General features: G+C 41.0%; 8 protein-coding genes across 8 annotated transcripts; 2 read left to right on the top strand and 6 right to left on the bottom strand.

Annotated features, from left to right (window-relative positions):
- Positions 1 to 1689: 1689 nt before the first annotated feature.
- On the top strand, positions 1690 to 3166 carry ATC70_000320 (uncharacterized protein; the record flags this gene model as incomplete). The annotated part of the gene is made up of 4 exons (XM_064819738.1): positions 1690 to 1701; positions 1766 to 2155; positions 2222 to 2972; positions 3039 to 3166. The coding sequence occupies 4 exons, from the start codon at positions 1690 to 1692 to the stop codon at positions 3164 to 3166; spliced, it is 1281 nt and encodes a 426-aa protein (XP_064683658.1).
- Positions 3167 to 5858: 2692 nt separating this feature from the next.
- ATC70_000319 (uncharacterized protein) lies at positions 5859 to 7175 on the bottom strand (the record flags this gene model as incomplete). The annotated part of the gene is made up of 1 exon (XM_064819737.1): positions 5859 to 7175. One exon carries the CDS (start codon positions 7173 to 7175, stop codon positions 5859 to 5861), a length of 1317 nt encoding a protein of 438 aa, XP_064683657.1.
- Positions 7176 to 7307: 132 nt separating this feature from the next.
- ATC70_000318 (uncharacterized protein) lies at positions 7308 to 8334 on the bottom strand (the record flags this gene model as incomplete). Its single annotated transcript, XM_064819736.1, has 3 exons — positions 7308 to 8106; positions 8179 to 8255; positions 8320 to 8334. 3 exons carry the CDS (start codon positions 8332 to 8334, stop codon positions 7308 to 7310), a joined length of 891 nt encoding a protein of 296 aa, XP_064683656.1.
- Positions 8335 to 8695: 361 nt separating this feature from the next.
- Positions 8696 to 9016, bottom strand: ATC70_000317 (uncharacterized protein; the record flags this gene model as incomplete). The annotated part of the gene is made up of 1 exon (XM_064819735.1): positions 8696 to 9016. One exon carries the CDS (start codon positions 9014 to 9016, stop codon positions 8696 to 8698), a length of 321 nt encoding a protein of 106 aa, XP_064683655.1.
- Positions 9017 to 9845: 829 nt separating this feature from the next.
- TAM41 (Mitochondrial translocator assembly and maintenance protein 41) lies at positions 9846 to 10289 on the bottom strand (the record flags this gene model as incomplete). The annotated part of the gene is made up of 3 exons (XM_064819734.1): positions 9846 to 9992; positions 10048 to 10219; positions 10282 to 10289. The coding sequence occupies 3 exons, from the start codon at positions 10287 to 10289 to the stop codon at positions 9846 to 9848; spliced, it is 327 nt and encodes a 108-aa protein (XP_064683654.1).
- Positions 10290 to 11158: 869 nt separating this feature from the next.
- Positions 11159 to 12148, bottom strand: LSP1_1 (lipid-binding protein; the record flags this gene model as incomplete). The annotated part of the gene is made up of 3 exons (XM_064819733.1): positions 11159 to 11278; positions 11354 to 11637; positions 11695 to 12148. The coding sequence occupies 3 exons, from the start codon at positions 12146 to 12148 to the stop codon at positions 11159 to 11161; spliced, it is 858 nt and encodes a 285-aa protein (XP_064683653.1).
- A 2571-nt stretch (positions 12149 to 14719) lies between these two features.
- Positions 14720 to 15818, top strand: ATC70_000314 (GPN-loop GTPase 2; the record flags this gene model as incomplete). The annotated part of the gene is made up of 3 exons (XM_064819732.1): positions 14720 to 15053; positions 15106 to 15438; positions 15535 to 15818. The coding sequence occupies 3 exons, from the start codon at positions 14720 to 14722 to the stop codon at positions 15816 to 15818; spliced, it is 951 nt and encodes a 316-aa protein (XP_064683652.1).
- Positions 15819 to 16116: 298 nt separating this feature from the next.
- On the bottom strand, positions 16117 to 17787 carry ATC70_000313 (uncharacterized protein; the record flags this gene model as incomplete). Its single annotated transcript, XM_064819731.1, has 4 exons — positions 16117 to 17151; positions 17214 to 17540; positions 17598 to 17686; positions 17739 to 17787. 4 exons carry the CDS (start codon positions 17785 to 17787, stop codon positions 16117 to 16119), a joined length of 1500 nt encoding a protein of 499 aa, XP_064683651.1.
- Between the last annotated feature and the right edge of the window lie 361 nt (positions 17788 to 18148).

Raw genomic sequence — 18148 nt, 5'->3', positions numbered from 1 at the left:
CGCTTGATTGAAGCAATATCTTACTGTTGTTTCGGTTGGTTAGTGCATGGAGATAAGCTTCTACATCATGAACGTATTCTCTTTAGTGATAAGGGTCTGTATACTGCAGGAAAAGGACATCTTTTGGATAACCAAGGTACTGAGCCTCATTTTCTTGCCAACTTTCAATCACCAACATAATTTTAGCAAGAGTATACATATATGGGACAAATGTTACATTGTCTACAACCATCTGAAAGGGTGTTAGCTCGCTCAGTTGCAGAGAGGTTTGGATGGTATATTATATTCAATAGAGTAAGTGACTAATTAATAATGCCGCAAATCCACCATGAACAATTAAGGTGATAGACATCAGCAGAGTGTATGGCATTCTGTGCTAGCAACTCACCCTTGATATAGGCACTGGCCTTTTCCTTTGATTTAGACCCGTATATGGGTATATTTTCTATTGATAGACATAGCAAATGCTTCAATTACATTGTAGCATTACGTAAGTATGCCTGAATCACATAGAACCGCGACAGTATGATATTTGGTGTTGTTCTGCGCATGCCCAAGTATGTCCCAACGAAATTGGATCAAAATAGCATCCAGTGCGTCCAGTCAGCAGATATTTCTGCAATCAAATAGTAGGCTGTAGACTACTACAATGAGGTAGGCTCCATTTTAGCATGCTCGGCATTCGGATAAACACAAACCAGACCCTGTATCATGTAAATCATGGAGACAAATCCTAGCGTCTTTACATACAAGTAAGACATAGCAGAACGAAATGGCTGATGGCATTGAAACCAAAGAATCAATTCAGCTCATTAGTTTAATAGAAACTGTACAAGAATTCCTAAATTAGCCTAGATACAATGGAGATGTTTGGCATGAAGGACTGCAGATCATTCAAAGGCAAAGACTAGTGCGATTCTACGCTCATCCTACCAAGATCTTGCTAGTGTATCATCGCTTCCGGCAAAAAAAAAAAAAAAAAAAAAAAAAAAAAAAAAATCAGGTGCTTCCTTCTTAGTAGTGGAGGTAGATACAACTCCCAACAGACACAGTACCAGGAAGTATTTCAATATAAATGGTCTATGTTATTGCCATTTTAATTGCTTTCCAAAATGATGATTTAATATCGTAAAACGTCAGTTTAAGCGTCTGCTATGATTTTAATGATGGACCTGACTGCAATCCATGATATCGCTACGAGCTCCCTATGCCATCAACCGCTGATTTGCTCCTTATCTCACTATTGCAACATGTAGCGCCAAGAACCATCTTTCAAGTCACTGCTTCGTTTCAGACGACTCGACAGCATTCTAGACATTTTCAACCAAACAAGTCAAGTTATATATATATATAGACAATCATTTCATTCGCTCGTTCAAATCTCTTAATGAGTCAATTCCCCGGACATTGCATTACAAGCGGGTCCCTTCAATGGAACAAATACACACACTCGCACATTGAGGCATCAAGCCAATCATGGCATATCCAGTATAGTAAAATTCTGGGGTAATCAGCCAATCAGTCCAATTTGGCTTAATTCACATTGTGAAAAAGGGTGACGTTTCTCGCTGTATTTTCCCTTTATTTAGGAGAACGAGACCCTCGGTTCATTTCTCTTTTCTCTTTTTTTTTTTCTTTTTTAAATTATTTAAGCTTTTTTTTTTTTTTTTTTTTTTTTTATAAATAATAATGATGCTCAAGGTACACAATCAGAAAAAAACGATGAACATGTCATATGAAAACTAATCTTAAATTACTTGGAAAGAACACACTCACAACCACATTCAAAAACACAAATGCTCGCAATGTGCTTGTTTCAGTGCGATACATGTCATTAGAGACCAACAACTACTCCAACAACGAGATGCCACTTCCTCCTTCCATGCAGAAAAAGACGGCCCAAGAAACCAAACCCATCAAGAAGGAACAGCTATTCTCGGATGAGACTCGTGTCAAGCTCGAACGTCTTCGTCAGCACCATTTTCATCCAACAAATATTCCGGATTCTCCTGACTTTGGTACAAATCAGTACATGAACATCAATGAGGAGCTGAAGCAGCAATTAAAGGACGTTGTATCGCAGTTCAATGCGCCTGTGAGATATGCTATTGCCTATGGTAGCGGTGTGTTTCGCCAGTCTGGCTACGATGAGAAGGTAAGTTATGCATCTGTGAAAGCAGCACACCGATGTTTACATCACATGTTGCTAATGCTTAAATAGAAAAAGCCTATGGTGGATTTCATTTTTGGTGTTAGTCACCCAGGCCATTGGCATGACTTGAATATGCAGCAAAACCCTCATCACTATTCAGGCATTCGTGCGCTTGGCTCAGGAGCCGTTACTCTCTTGCAAGAAAAAGTAGGTGCAGGCGTCTATTTCAACCCCTACGTTCAGGTCAACGGCATGAATATCAAGTATGGCGTGGTGTCTATCGACAAGCTGTGCAAAGATTTGATTGATTGGGAAACTCTTTATTTGGCAGGACGTATGCATAAACCTGTAAAGATTCTCCGTGATGATTCTCGAGTTCGCCTAGCAAACCAAGTCAACCTGACTGAAGCTGTCCGTGTCGCTCTTTTATCCTTGCCTGAGAACTTTACCGAGGAACAATTGTTTGACCGCATTGCTGGAATCAGTTACAAGGGCGATTTTAGAATGATTGTAGGCGAGAATCCCAACAAGGTCAAGAACATTGTCAGCACGCAAATGGACAACTTTCATCGACTCTACTATAGCCTATTGGACGATTTGCCAAATGTGTCTGTGTTGAATGACGGCAAATTGCAACAGAGTTACAACCCAAGATTCCGTGGTTTGATGGTCAAGAAGTTGCCTAAAACACTCTATGATAAAGTCATTAAACAGCACATGCAATATGCCAGCAGAAACAACATTGATATTCCTGAAGACAAGCTTGCTTTGTATGAACAAGTCGCTCAATCTGAGGCTTTAAATACTTATCTTGATACAGGTTAGTTGGTGGAGTGGACTGAGTGATCTACATCTGGATACTAAAAGCTTGATTGTATCCATGTAGGTCTTACAGAGATTATTGCTGGCACGGCCATCACTCAAAGCATCAAGGGCATCTTTACTGCAGGTGCCATCAAGACAGGCCGTTATGCTGGCGAAAAACTAAGTAAATGGTGGGCAGCAAAGAAGTAGAAATCCCCATCTCTTGCAATTTCCAATCTTGATTTTTTTTTTTTTGTATTATAATTTAAATTTTTTACATACCCCTCCCTTCTTTGACGCTTCTTACTATTACAAACGCTACCCTTATCCTACTTTCCTTGTCAAACAACCTTTAGAATAAAAAAAAAATATTATTAAAAAAAAAAAAAAAAAACCCTTAAATTTCTTCATATATGGCCATGAGAGACTACAAGGTCAATCTCTAGATATCTTGCCAATTTTGCAATGACGACCCTTCGTCTGCATCCAAAGGTTTCATCGGTTTTAATTTAGTAAACAGGCCACTCTTCTTCTTCTTCTTCAAGTGATGTTCATTGGTTGGTAGGTGCCAAATAAACGTGGGTGAAAAATGAAGAACTAAAATAGCCTTCTTTACATTTCCGCTTACAAAAGCGATGACACATATTTATAGTAATGCGTACACAATGGGTGCTTGTTTTGAAATCCCAACAGGCTAGTGGCGCCAATCAGCTTAATAGATTGGATGTAGCCACTATGGATGATTGACTCGATGGCAGCTATCATATACAGTAGCAATGGCTGCAAGATGAATGTAGACTTTGGTTCCAAACAAGGTTTTATTACTTGCTTTTAATCATATTATAGATAGTTTGTGTATAAGATTGTGTTTCTCCGTGATCAAGAGTTGCCAAAGAAGATGTCCAAAGTTCTCGCTGCGTCATCAAATAAACCACCGCCTTCATTGCTGCTAGCATCTTGCTCTTGAGTGTTGCCAACGCAACGATTGCTGTCAAGGTCTTGCCCTTGACCGTTGCCATCGTAACGATAATGATGAACAGCGGCTAACGAATTTCCAAAGTGCAAGCCAAAAGAGTGAGACCAAGAATAATTTTGAGTTGCATCTAATTTTTGAATAGAAAAGTTGCTTTTTATCCTTGGAGAGAAGAGTATTCGCCCTTTTATACAGCCTCTTGAGAAAAGAGTTGTAGCATATAGCGTGTGCCATTATGCAGCTCTTGATTACTGATCATCAATAGGAGTATATAGCTAGCTGAACAATGTACAGGCAAGTATGCCTAAAAATGTAAAGACGAACATCATCGAATACCCTGTGACAGCAAACAATGCAATTTCACCCCGAGCGATCTAACGCAGGTATGAAGCCTGCATACTGTAGATCCTTAGATTGTTGCAGTATTCTTAACAGATATCTACTTGACATCAAGCGTTACCCATCCAAGTTGCACAACTCATACATACAATATATATATATATATATACTCTATAACAGATTGAGAATGGAGGAATTTTATAAATACAATGAAATCTTTCAAAGAAAACACCATGATATTTTTCTTGGGCAATTTTGGTATCTACAGAAGCGAGAATAAAATGAAATATGTGCATAGGGAAAAGGAGGAATCAGCTGTAAACAAACAAAGAGAGAGAGAGAGAGAGAGAGAGAGCAAGCCTAGCTTTCCAAAGCAAGAATCGTCAACGAAGGAGCCTGGGCCAGATGTGTTTATTTATTTGCTATGGTTTGCTACCAGTTTGATAATCGCAGGCCGGAGAATAGCAGACAATACTTGTAGAGGAGAAGTCTCAGTAGAAGCAACACGGCGAGCTCTTTGTTGGACTGATGTCTTGTTGTGTTCCTTCTTCAGTGCATGTGTAGTATGTACAGTATCTGCCAAGCAATTCTATAAGCAACTGCATATTAGTATCAAGCATATTGAATTCCATGTTTCTTGTGAGGATATAGGTGTGCTTACTAAGTTATCTGAAGGGGCCGAGTAAAACCGAGCCTATCTGATACTGTGTCTTGATATTTCTTGCCATAGCCTTGGTGCTTTTATTTAAATGCTGCAGATACCGTAGTTGAATCAAGTTTTAGATAGAGGCTAATGGAGTGGTGAATAAAAGCCATACTTTTGGTCTGTACAAAATATAACTTGAGCTTGGAGAATGGTGAGAGCGATGCATAACAACAGTTTTGGACAGCTGTAGCTATACTTCACGAAAGCGTTCCAAATCAAGATATGCGTACTCTCCTCGCTTAGCAATGCCATCTGCAATGTCGATCATCTCATCATTGGAAATACGAGTACCTCTCTGTAGGGTTGCTCTACTGACTGTGCGAGATGTCGCTCGTATGTGAATTCAAATCTATAGAGAAAATATATTAGGGGGGGGGCTCCATTGGTATTATACCGTTAGCACTTCTGCTACTCACGCTGCGATTGCAATGGCTTGAATCAGCGCCAACCTTTTCAAGTAGTTTGTGTCGGTGCAGTATTAAATCAATAATGATCATCAACCATTGTTGTGAACTACAGGGTTTTACAATGCCACACATATGGCCAATGTAAGATCCGAGACCCTCGATAAGATCAGGGATGTGGTTGACATCTAATTCCAAGAGATGGCCCTTTTGTTTCTTCATAAGCCATCATCAGGTAGATTGAGGTGCATCATCCCGTGCCCAAGACAAACGTCTCTATGGCGCTCACAGCCTTAAAAGATGATGCAAGTACAGTCGATTTGCTTTGAGAAGAGATCGCCCTCATGGTTTGGAGTCAAAGTGCTAATTGAGAGGTTCAAAACCGCTTGTAACACGATTCAAATGCACCCAAGTTTAGCTGTATTCAGCCTGATTCTGAGCATCAAGAGCAGCTTCCTTAAAGAGTACTTTGCATTGAATTTATTGCTTCTTTTCATGATTTGCAAAATGTGCATGGTTCGGATTGGAGTACGCAGGAGGCGGTGCCTCAGCAAAGTATTCTTGCTTTTCTGAATCCAAACCACCACTGCCGCTTAGATGAGAAGAAGGGATATCGAATTGATTCTGAAAGTCTGCATAAGAGCGATAGTGCTGGATGGATGTATGCTTTTGCTCGGACTTTTTGTTTTGATAGAGACGGTGGTAATAATCTGTCGTTTGGCTATCAGAAGCTGCTGCCGATTTCGTGCTGGGATCAAGCGTGTGTGCAATGTCAGGGCTCTTGTTGCATAATGTAGCATTGCTTGTTGGGGTTACTGCAGGTAAATTCAAAGCGTCGATACATGTTCCTTGTTGCCCTTGTGATTGCAAGGGATCACTAGTCGCTGTGGGAGCTGGTTTCTTTTCCTGCTGCTGGTCCTTCTTTTTGATTTGCATCCCGTTTGTTGTGAGCAACAAAGCGTCCTCCTCGTCATCTTCATGTTGGAATATCACATCTTCCTCTGTGAGCGTCACTCTCTCGTCCTTTGGTTTCCACGCATCCACCGTCAGCAATGCATCCTTGAGGATCATGTCACAGTTACTGCTGGCATGATTCTGAGCATCCAACAAATCCACAATGTATTTACCGTATCCTGCAACAATGGCCGTTTTTTCAGCGTATTCTTGCAACGCATTAAACCTCAAATAAAACGCCTCCTTCATGATGAATCGCTTGTACTCGTGTGCCTCTGCTTCCTTTGCGCAGGTTTGAAGTTGCTCTAATTCTTTTTGCAGTTCTGGGATCTTTTTGGAATTGGAATTCGACTTGGAAAGGTGGCTGATGCGGTCTTGAATGGATTGCTTCCTTTCTCGCAAATCTGCCAACTCGACCTCCTTTTCACGCATTGATTTAATCGCGCGTCTGTAAAGCTTGTATCGCTCGGTGTATTGTTTCTCAAGCTCCACTTGCTTGTCCAGCAACAGAGCCAAAGTAGATCCAATGTCCTTTAAATCCAGCATCAGTGAACGTAATATATTGTTATTTGCCAATGCCCTTAGTACCTCTATATCCTGGCTGTAGTGTTCATGCAGCTTGTTTTTCGCGAGCTCATCCTTGATCCACTCCAAAAAGGCCTTGTTTGTTTCAGCATGGTGATAAGCGGTCGTCCTCATGAAGGAAAGATCGTTTCTCTCTTCAAATAACCAAAGATTGAGTGAGCGTGTATCGTGGTTCTGCAGCGGATTGTTTCTTGCCACTTGAGATTTTACGTTGGTCGTTAGTTTGCCAATATTGAATTGCAAGTCTTTAAAATTCATGGTTTAATAGTGTTATGGAAAAGAAGAAAGAGAGTGTATGCGTTAAAAGGATACACAAAAAAAGGCTATATATTTATTTACACAAACGACATACACACACACACACACACACACACGGACACTTGTTTTTCTTTACAAATCATCATAATCATCCTCTTCCATCCAGCGCTCTTGCACATCGCTCACGTCTTCATGGTAACCAGCCTTCATGGCCGTCAACATGATGGACTCGTTGCCCTCCGTCAGACCACCAAATACGAAACCACCTGCTTTATCAATCACTTGCTGCAATTTTGTCATGGAGTCTTTATCCTCTACGCACAATGTATAAAATCCAACCAACGAAAAATCTTGAATCAAATCACACAAGGCTTCATTCAGTTTCTTGTACTTGGAGCCAAACGGGTCTTGGTTGAGTGAGTCCAATAAATAGGACAGATCCATCACATCTGTGTAATACTGTAGATTGAAGCGAAGCTTTCCATACGATTCGATCAAATCCACCTTGGACAATACATTGATATGTGGTAGTTCCAGTTGTATCATGGTTTTGAGTGCGAGCAAGAGAACTGAAATGTATTTGGCTGGATCTGTGCAGTAGTGAGCGTCCACCATATTGACTGCGACAAGTCGATAGTCTGCCTTTTCCAATCCATGCAAGATGTCCTTGACAGCTGAATGATGCGTAAAGAGTTCGACCTGCCCAGGAAAGTCAAACAGGATGTAATGATCGTCTCCAAGTTCTTTTAGCTTGTCTGTCAGCCAATCCATGTTCTTGAGTAGATACTCAATGCAAAACATGATGCCGCCGTTGGGTCCCAATGATAACTCATTCATGGTGTCTTCTAATGTGATCAAGTCTGCAAGATTGATAGCGCAGGGATAGGGTATATTGTCGTTTGCAGGGTCCAGATTCACAATGGCTACTTTTCTACGGTGATTTGGATCTGTGCGTGAGATGCCTGGTCTCCAGCACACGTTTCTTCCTGCTTCTTCTTCTTACCTCCCAATTGCAGTCAAATACTGATAAGCACCCCAACAGTAAGTGGTCTTTCCTGATCCAGGGGGACCTACAATAACCTAATTCAAACCTCTCGTCAGCATGCGAATAGACAGGTGCGTGTGTATGTGATGATTACTTTACTTGTCCAAAAGGCATGATGTATGAAAATGTTTTGTAAGCGAAAAAGAACAAGATGGAATGAATTTGACGAAAAAAAAAAAAAAAAAAAAAAAAAATTGCCTATTTAAAGCTCCATTAAGCTCTGAAGCAGCTGAGCATTCACTTGTTTGCTATGTCAAGAAGTGGTATCATTCGATCCATATCTGGTATCATTCATTGACTTGATTCAATCCAAACTAAATTACATGTGGGTTGGTAAAAATGGGATTTTATTTTTATTAATTTTGGTTGTGTAAAGATATGTAAAAATGAAAGGGATGCGATTATATTTTTAGCAGTAGTAAATTAAGAATATGTTACAATGTATATATACAACTAAGAAAGAGATGGACGCTATTTATGATTCATGTAAATTGACAACGACATGCATCCACTCATGATGATGTGTAGAGAAGTGTGTACTGATCCATTTATACACAAATGAGCCATTGATTCTGACGAGCAATCGCTGTTCACAGATGGGGCATGATCTGTATGAGAATTTGCTATTGTTGTTGTTGTTGTTGTTGTTGCTGGATGCAGCATTGAATTGATAATGAGAAAACGCTGCGGATGTTACAGTAGTAGCAGTAGTTGACATGTGTTTCTTGTTCTTGTTGTCTGTTAATGATTGATGAATGGCAAAGCGGTTTGTAGTAGCAGAGGATCCCACAGACATGTAAAATGATAAAATGAATGTATTGAAAGAATGAATGAGCAGAAAAGCCAAGCCAAGCATCTATTTTAGCTTGCCTTTATATACATTTCGAAGCAGTTGCACCAAATTACAAATACAAATCGAACAGCATGATCTTGCTTTCCCCTGATCAATTCAGGATACACAGATACAAGATCATCACCCCAAATGAAAAAAAAAAAAAAAAAAAATTCCCCTTGGCTCTCTATAGACTACGCCTTTTTGCTCATTCTTGGGCATATGTTGTTGTTACATCAATGCTGCGACAAGTATATTGACTAAATGGGGCCAAGAAGAGGTGGGGGAGGGGGGCGTTGCTTTGTACACTGTAATTCACACACACACACACACATGGAACACATGTACACTACGCTTTCTCTCAACCGCACTGACCAATGCTCCTATTGTAGCTTCTCCTCTCTTAATTATACATTGCGTTTTGCCCACATCATGCCTTAGAGGAGGAGAAGGAATATGCCATGTATATACCTTTCCTGAGTGTTATGCATTGCTTTATTCAGCCAGGATGCCTCAGAAATCGATCTTCCTACTCAATAGGTGCATTTTGCACTAAATCCAACATTGGATGCTCCTCCTCAGCAAGTAGCCCGTAACAATTCATTTATTAAATTCACCTGATACATAACGCACTAAAAAAAAAAAAAGCTGTGTTCTACACATAGCTCCCAACACAATAGATGTGCCACTTGGTTTAGTCATAGGGATCCTCGTCATCGAAACTAAAAGAACAGTGTAACGCCCGCAGACCATTTCCTCTTTCTCTCCAAATGCTCTTGTGTTGCCATCCACTTTACATATCAGGTATAATGTGGCCCACTACTGGATACTTTTTTGTAAAGTAGGAAAGCCATTGTTCAAGTGTAACCATGTCTGCATTATTCAGTGTGCTGTAATCTGCAACGCAATCATCTACATTTAAGGAAGAGAGGCCAAGTGCCTGTTTTCGCATTAGATGGGTACAGTAAAACTAATTTATATGGTGCAGTACTTGCCTTGGATGCATCTCTGCCTGCAAAGCAATTGTAGCTGGAATTCTTGCCATAAGCACTAGGATTGGAAGACACATCAAAGATGACACCCTTTATAGCTACGTAGATTGGCAGCAGTGGATCTGATCCATCGTAGGTCGATAGTTGTAGTAAGGTGAGTGCGTGCGGTGGATTCCTAGCATGTACATTTAGAGCAACTGCCCTTTTGTGTTTCATGTCTGTATATATAAAACTTACAGTGGCATTGCACAGAGAAAGAGATGTGGTTGCCTTCTACAGCCCTACAGCTCACAGTCTATATTCAGGCCTAACTCCGTGTTGAAACAGGTTTTATCCTAATCCGTACTTGTGGATCAAGAGGCACAAGCTTTTCTTTTTGTAGAAGGCCTCTAATTGTATCAGGTTAATTTTAGTCTGCATTATCATCTCTGTTCTCATTCGCATGTTTACAACACTAGATCAGAGAAACCAGAGAAAACAAAGGGACACTCATAATGTGTGTATGTGTGTATGTGTGTGTGTATGTGTGTATGTGTGTGTGTGTATGTGTGTGTGTGTGTGTGTGTGTGTATGTGTCTATATGCTGGCTATCTATCCGTCCTGGTTTCTCTTTCTATATCAGATGATTTTAGTTGCATGTTGGGACGGTTGATGCTGTTGCTGCAATCTCGATCTGATATCATAGCGTAGTACTATAAAACCAAGAAAAATGAAAATAATCCATGTGTCGAGTGCATAATCACTCAGCATCACCTGTATGCTTTTAGCGTCAAATTGACGCCATCCATTCTATATAGATGCATGAAATCGAATCCCTTGGTTCGTTTGCATTGTTTTTAGGAACAGTGGAATGACTCGATCATAGAACGAATTTTGCCTAAAGCAGCATGTATGCACTGATGTGCCATCGAATGGTCCATTTGATCACTTTTACTGACACTGCCTCCACAAGTGTCTAGAGAAGCATGCCGAACTGTATCGAAGGAAAATCTGAGCCCACATGCCACAATCTCTGCTGCATGTCTCTCTGGTCAAGACTACTAAAAATAAGCCGCATATCAGGTGTATAGCGAGAACCTGACATGCATCAACATGTAGACATGGAATGTTTTTATTAGTGAGTGGATTTGACGCCGCTCAATTGATCAAGGTAATTCGCATTTGTTGTAGTGCAATTCAATGGTTCCTTGGATGTCGAGTACAGCTTTTCACTCACTTTCTCAGCTTGGAGCGACTAGATATATCAACACATGATGCATGTCAGTCTTTTTGTTGCCATGTGTTCAAGTGATGTCGATGCGCAACTTACGTTTTCATCATAATAGACAATGGGTTGCCAATCTTCCTCTTCTGCGTTACGAACAGCCATTGAGTACAGGTTTTTGCGCATGCTACCCTCACGCTCTGTGTTCTTTACAGACACTTGAACTGTTTGTGCTGTACTGGGATCTGTTCCACGCTTCTTTTCCTCCAGTTTCTCGACATCTTGAATTCGCTTATTAGCAGCTTTCCATTTCTCGTCAATCTTGTCAATGTATTTGAACCCAGGTCTTAGCTGAATGGTTGTGTTGATAGGTGTCAAGTGCAATTCCTCTACATGTCACTCGCATGAGTTTCTTTGCATCCATTGTCATCCCTCGTATTCCTTACCATCACGGATAACACCAATGACATACTTTGTTTGTGAAGGCACATCGACTGAAGTCAAGGTCATCTTGTCTAGTAATTCCTCCTCCTTCTTGGGTGCTTTGTAATTGTGTCCCATGGTCAATTCCTCCTCATGCTCTTCCATACGTCTATCATAGGCAGTCTTGATGGTTTTGTCATTCAAACCCATTGCAAAATCTTCACCACGTTCTGTGCTATAGTTGGTGGAACGGGTATCTAGTGGCAAATCCAACTCAACCTTCTTGGACTTGGGCTTTAAACGAGCTGCACTGGGCCCAGTCTTGCTGGTGAAAGGTGTTGAACGCATAGGATATTGAAACATGTAGAGGTATTTACTGAGCTCGTTGGTGAGATAGATGGGATATTCAGCCAAGATTTCATCTTGCTCTTCCTCCTCTCTCGAAGCGTATGCATTGTTGTTATCGAATTCAGACATGGTGTATGTGCAGTTGTTGATAGACTTTGAAAGTGTGTTTGATAATTTTTTTTTTTTTTTCCCTCAATAGATCAGGAAGAAAGCTTTCGTCGTGACCTTCATAAGTGACTTGTTGACAGATGCACATCCCTTCTTGATCTGAGCATTGCTGGTCTAGAGAGGCATGTCATGGGGATGTACATTAACAAGTGCAATGAGAGCCACATGCCAACGGCTACCAGCATCTGGATTTGGGTGGGCATCAGGTTGATGTCTTGATACAGATCGACAGAAGCGATCGCATTAGGTAACATTGACAGGTGTGATTTGAAGTGCAGATGAGAGAGACCTGTCAAGCACAAGCAGTGATTTCTACTGAATACCATCGGGATTTAGCCAAGAAACACAGAAAATACACTAGGCTTGCAAATTCAAACCAACTGAAGAATAAAAGAGTTCACATTGACATTCTAATTGTGGGTGCCTTTACCGTTACTCTTCCTGTATGCGTCAATGCTATTAGACATTGCAAAGGCTAAATAATTGATCCCTGTAGCCGCTCTCTTTTCCGTGTGATGAGGGCTATAGAACATATTCCTTTCTGTCGCATGGAGTTCTTTTTCTATTGCTGTACTATCATAATATCATTGACCCAGTATCCAGTTCTCCCAGTTACACTATGACAACTTATACCTTTTCATACAGTTACAACGATGAAAATACAATGATCTTTGCATCTTTTCTGTTCACAAAAAAACAACCACATCGATTTAATGTCTATTGTTAAATTCTTATAGCCATGTTGCAACCACTACCTTGTCATGCAATAAACTCAAAAACCATGAACGATGTTGTGACCAACTGCAAGCATATAGATTTAGAACATTCAGCACAAAGCAAGACTTGAAAGACCTCTGTTCGCATTTACAAGTATGCTCATGAGATTCCGAGTAAAGAAAAAAAAAAAAAAAAAAAAAAAAAAAGGAACAACAAGCCTGGAATCACATATAGTTTAGTGGTGAGCCAGGCTGACTGGCGTTGTCAAATATGAACATGTCCAACAAAAGCAAAAATAAAGTGTTCAGGATAAGCAAGAGCCTTTTTTTTTTTTTTTTTTTTCAAATTGATCATCCCCATTTAATCAGCATCCTAATCATCATTATCATCATCATTAGAAAGACATTTTAGGCAGCCAGCAGCAGCACCGCCTCCACCACTATATATTCAAATCCAGATTTTTGCTGCTTCTCAAGATTGGCCAAATTGTGTATTGCTTCGACTTGATCAAACTATTTTTCCAGATTCGACTATATAAACCGTGAAGATCAACCGGTACTTCCTAATACATTCTTGAAGCACTATTCAAGGTGCATCCAACGGTGTTAATTGTAATAGGTGTTTTGAATGAACTTATTGAGCAATGTTTGAAGATGTGAAAAGCCGTTTATGGCGAAAGTGTCGAGATTTTACATGTAAAGAGCTTACAAAAGTGGTTTCAGGGGTTGCTTTGGATTTAGAGAAACGTTTTGATTTGATATACGCCGTAGTAAAAGTCTTTATTTTCAAGTTGAAAAACGCGATCGTTTGATTTTTGATGAAAAGCATGAGGTACCCCTCATGCTTTTTGGTCGATGTTTGGCCATTTTTTTTTTTGGTCCCCAAAAAGCTGAGCAAAGGTGTCAGAAAGCTAGTGCTAGATGAAAGCAATCGTTTGGCATCATTTCGGTGTCTCAGAAAGGTCTACATGTTGAGCTATAGAGGCTTAAAAGCTGTCGAATTTGGCTGTGTCTTATACATTTGCATGTCAATAGGCGCATTTTTGTTGCGATATAAAGGCGTAAAGACATTGTAATCGTTTATCTTGGTTTAGGTAGCGTACTGTTGCATCAATTCTCTCTCTACTGGGAGTGATGGCTAGCCACAATATCTGTATAACGGTTTCAGTGCATTCAACAATACCGAAACACAGGTATCTGATGCGTTGTGCTTTTGATGGTTTCTCGTGCAGGCGGTTGCAGAATGAGAGTGAGCGAACGTAAATAATGATAGGTTGCTTGCTGGACATGGCGTATTCAGCAGGATAATCCCAGGTCTTGCAAGCTCATCTGTATTGAGCAAAATCTCTGACATTGCCGACATGACCAAAGATACGCAAATGGACTCTAGATGGTAGCGAGCTTGCAAATGCGCAAATCAGGAGCAAAGACATGAAAGATCATGGTTGATTGAATAAGTTCAAATGTCATTGGGATCAAACTCCTTCTTGATGGCTCTCTCGTCGCTATGGTATTGACTCCATGTGTGTGTGTGTGTATAATGTACCAAAGGGATCCATGACACAAAGAACGCGTATATATATATATATATATATATATACAGTGGATATGATGGAGTGACATTTGCTTTAGTGTAGCTATTGTAGGGGACTAGTACATCATGATGTGTAGTTTGATCCATCGCCACTGAGAACACACTTCGTGACTAGAATAATCTGATAGCGTCTCTATTAGAAATTTTCCAAGCAAATGAAAAATGCCTTTCATTCATTCTTTTTTTTTTTCAACCGTTGTATCGTGTTGATACTACTCAAACATGTCGCAACCACCACAACATCCTAACGGACCACCACCACCTTTTCCAGGCGGCCCCCCTACACTTGGATTTCCCAGCGGCATGCCTCCACCACCTGCTGGCTTCCCCAACGGCCCCCCACCAGGATCAGCAGCGCCACCACCAGCAGGAGCACCAGGACAGTTCCCTCCTCCTCCTGGAGCCATGCCATTTACACCAGGCGTTCCAGTAGCTGCTGCTCCAGCTGCTCCTTCCGGTACAGTCAATGGTATTCCTATTGCTAAACAGCCTCTCAACACAACACCCAGCAGAACTGTGTACGTGAGCAACCTTAATGAAAAGGTCAAATTGGATGGTGAGCATGTCATATGTGTACAGCTAACAATGACGGCTAACAATCTAGATAGTATTGAAAAACTCTTTACGTACCTTGTTCAAGCAATTCGGCGATGTTTTGGATGTTGTAGCCCATCAAAATATTCGTATGCGTGGACAGGCCTTTGTCGCGTTTCCTGATGAAGAGAGCGCAGAAAAGGCCATCAAGGAATTGCAGCATTTCAGCTTGTACGATAAGCCCATGGTGTTGCAATTTGCTCGCAACAAGTCTGATGTGCACGCTAAATCAGATGGCGATTTTGAAACACACTACAAGCAACGTATGGCCAAGAAGGAAGAAGTATCCAAGTTGCCTCTTCCTGGATCTCATAAACCAACATTCAAGGCGAGCAGACCTCAGCAGAGTAAGTATATATATATATATATATATAGATTGGGAAGGGGGGGGAGAGAGAGAGAGAGAAAGAGAATAGACAATGGACTCATATGTCTGTATATAGAATCCACACACTTTAATCCTACAGCCAATATTCCAGACGAATACTTGCCTCCCAACAATATTCTCTTCTTGCAAAAGTTACCAGAGACCATTACACAACAGCAATTGGTGGATCTTTTCCAACGTTATCCTGGATTCAGAGAAGTGCGTATGATCCCCACCAAGAAATCCATTGCATTTGTCGAGTACGACAACGAACTTCAATCTGCCACTGCAAAGGCAGAACTCTCTGGCCATTCATTTGGTCCTGATCAGGAAATGAAGGTGACATTTGCAAGAAAGTAAACACTTTTTTTTTTTTAAAAAAAAAAAATCAAGGAACATTTGCATGGCGTTCTTCTTTTGCATCAGCAAAGCCTCCCCTTCCTCCATCGTGTATCATAGAAAATAAAACCAGTTGTTTCCTTTTTTTTTCAGATTATATTTTTGGTATGAAAGAGCAGGGTTCAGCCATCTTATCGCATCTAATACATACACAAAACACAGCAGTTGAAACAGGAGAGGGTATTTATATGTGACATGAAAGGTAAAATCAACAACAAAAGCAAATAGGACACTACAACGGTATACAGCAGCAACAGGCTCAAGCAAGGCCCATTTGCATCAAATCAGGTAAATCAGCGCCATAAATATTGAAGCAAGAGACATCGTTCTTTTGGGTTAGCACTCGGTACGTTCTCTTTTGGTACTTGTGTTTCTTTTTATGCAACACGTAACACCCATGTTCATCTTGACAAGTATTGTCTTGCTCGTCGTTGCTGGATTGAGACAGACGGCGAGAACGTTGCTGCTGCTGTTGTTGCTTCTTTTGACAGGCAGCAGCAGCAGAAGGGTGCCAATACAAATGATGTCTCTCCAGAGACACAGCGACTTGTAGCATCATGCGTTTGGTGATGGAGGATCCTTGCATGAGCTGCTGTAAATCTAGATTGCTCTCTGGTAGAAAACAAGCCAGATATTTGACCACTGCAGACTGTCGCTCTCGAATACGAGTAGCGTGTGGTTGCAATGGACGAGGACAAGCCATTTCCGACATGAGGATACGGACCAGAGCTTCACAGACTTGATCGGCCGTAGGTCTTGTTTGGTGTGTGGATAAACATTGCATGACAAGCGTGCTGTAGGCTGGGTCCATGTGTTTGATGGGGTCCATTGCGTAGACAGAAGGTGATACAGAGGTTGCACTGGGAAACAAAACACCAGTGCCCAACTGCCACAGTATCACGCCTAAAGAGAACAGGTTGCACTGTTGGTTTATGTGGGCATGATCGTGGCATATCTCAGGTGCAATGTAGGGATATCGTCCATAGCGTGATGACAGCGGTATACAGGGCCAGTCGTCAATCAAAGTCATGCTGTTTGGCTGAAACGTCATGATATTTCGAGGCTGTAGATTGGGGTGAATGCGGCCCTGTTGATGGAAATCTCTGACAGAAGAAGCAATCATCAGTGCTGTGCGGTACGTCTTTTGAAACGTCCATTGATCCACTTGGGGTATCAGTTGTTCCAAGGTAGCGTCTGCTGCAATGGAGACAAATGCCAGTCGACGGCGGTTCTGCTTGGACCTCGTGGCTGTGATACCAACCACTTGATGTGGACAGGTTTGAAGTTTGTTACCCTGTGATGATGATCAATAAAAAAGAGTCTTGCATCATTGCGTATCTATGAATAGCTTCTTACCTGACTTATCATACAAAGATTGATTTCTCTTACAATGAATCTAGTCTTTTTCCATGGTAATCTGCACTGAGAGAGGTACACTTGGCCCATGCGCCCTGATGGCAATGGTTGGCTATGCTCGAACCAGTGGGGTGGAAACCATTTCAGTGGCCGAGATTGCTGCAAAAGTCGAATGTGCCTCTCTGTTTCAACAGGATACTCAAAATAATGATGGAAGAGTTGCTCGTATAATGACTTGTATTGGTGTGAGATGGGTCTGAACCCTTTCATAAAGGTGGATGCATCGAGTGTTAGTAGCTCAGACCAATACTGCTCAATGCTGTCATACTAACGTATATGTCATTTAGTACATGGACCAAGCCAGGATTCAGCATGACAGATTACCTGATCAACAACAGGCGCTTCTTTTGATCTGATGGTATTGAGAAACTCGCATGAATTTCGTTTAATGTATGCATGCACAAGCCTAGTAACTGAGCGGCCGATTATAATCCAACATCTCCAGCAATGCCATGCGCTATTTACCATGATGTGTATTGGAATGGGCATCGCTACCAAAGAGACTAGTCAACATGATTTGCTATGAGGGAAGGAAACAGGAAAAGAGTAGATTCAAGAAAACCAGGCCATATTTATTCACACACACACAATGCACCCTGTTTGTTGGTTCCTCTTCCTAACCTTAATTCGGTTATGAAACAATCATTTCATCAACCAAGTAGCTTTATGGAAGTTTCCTTCATGTATCCATAGCGTCACATCTCTTGCTTTTATATATATATATATATTTGCTTTATATTAGACATGTCGGTTTCAATCATCATGCAATGCTGGCATCATCATCTATCTCTATTTCATATAAATTAATGGGAATGCTTATCAAGGTTTAGAGAGCAATGATTGGATCCTCGCATCTATGCAAAGCATCACACAGA

This window comes from Mucor velutinosus (genome assembly GCF_035048745.1).
Source record: "Mucor velutinosus strain NIH1002 chromosome Unknown tig00000041, whole genome shotgun sequence".
Taxonomy (NCBI): domain Eukaryota; kingdom Fungi; phylum Mucoromycota; class Mucoromycetes; order Mucorales; family Mucoraceae; genus Mucor; species Mucor velutinosus.
Note: the sequence above shows the minus strand (reverse complement) of the source record. Positions and strands in the feature narration are given on the sequence as shown.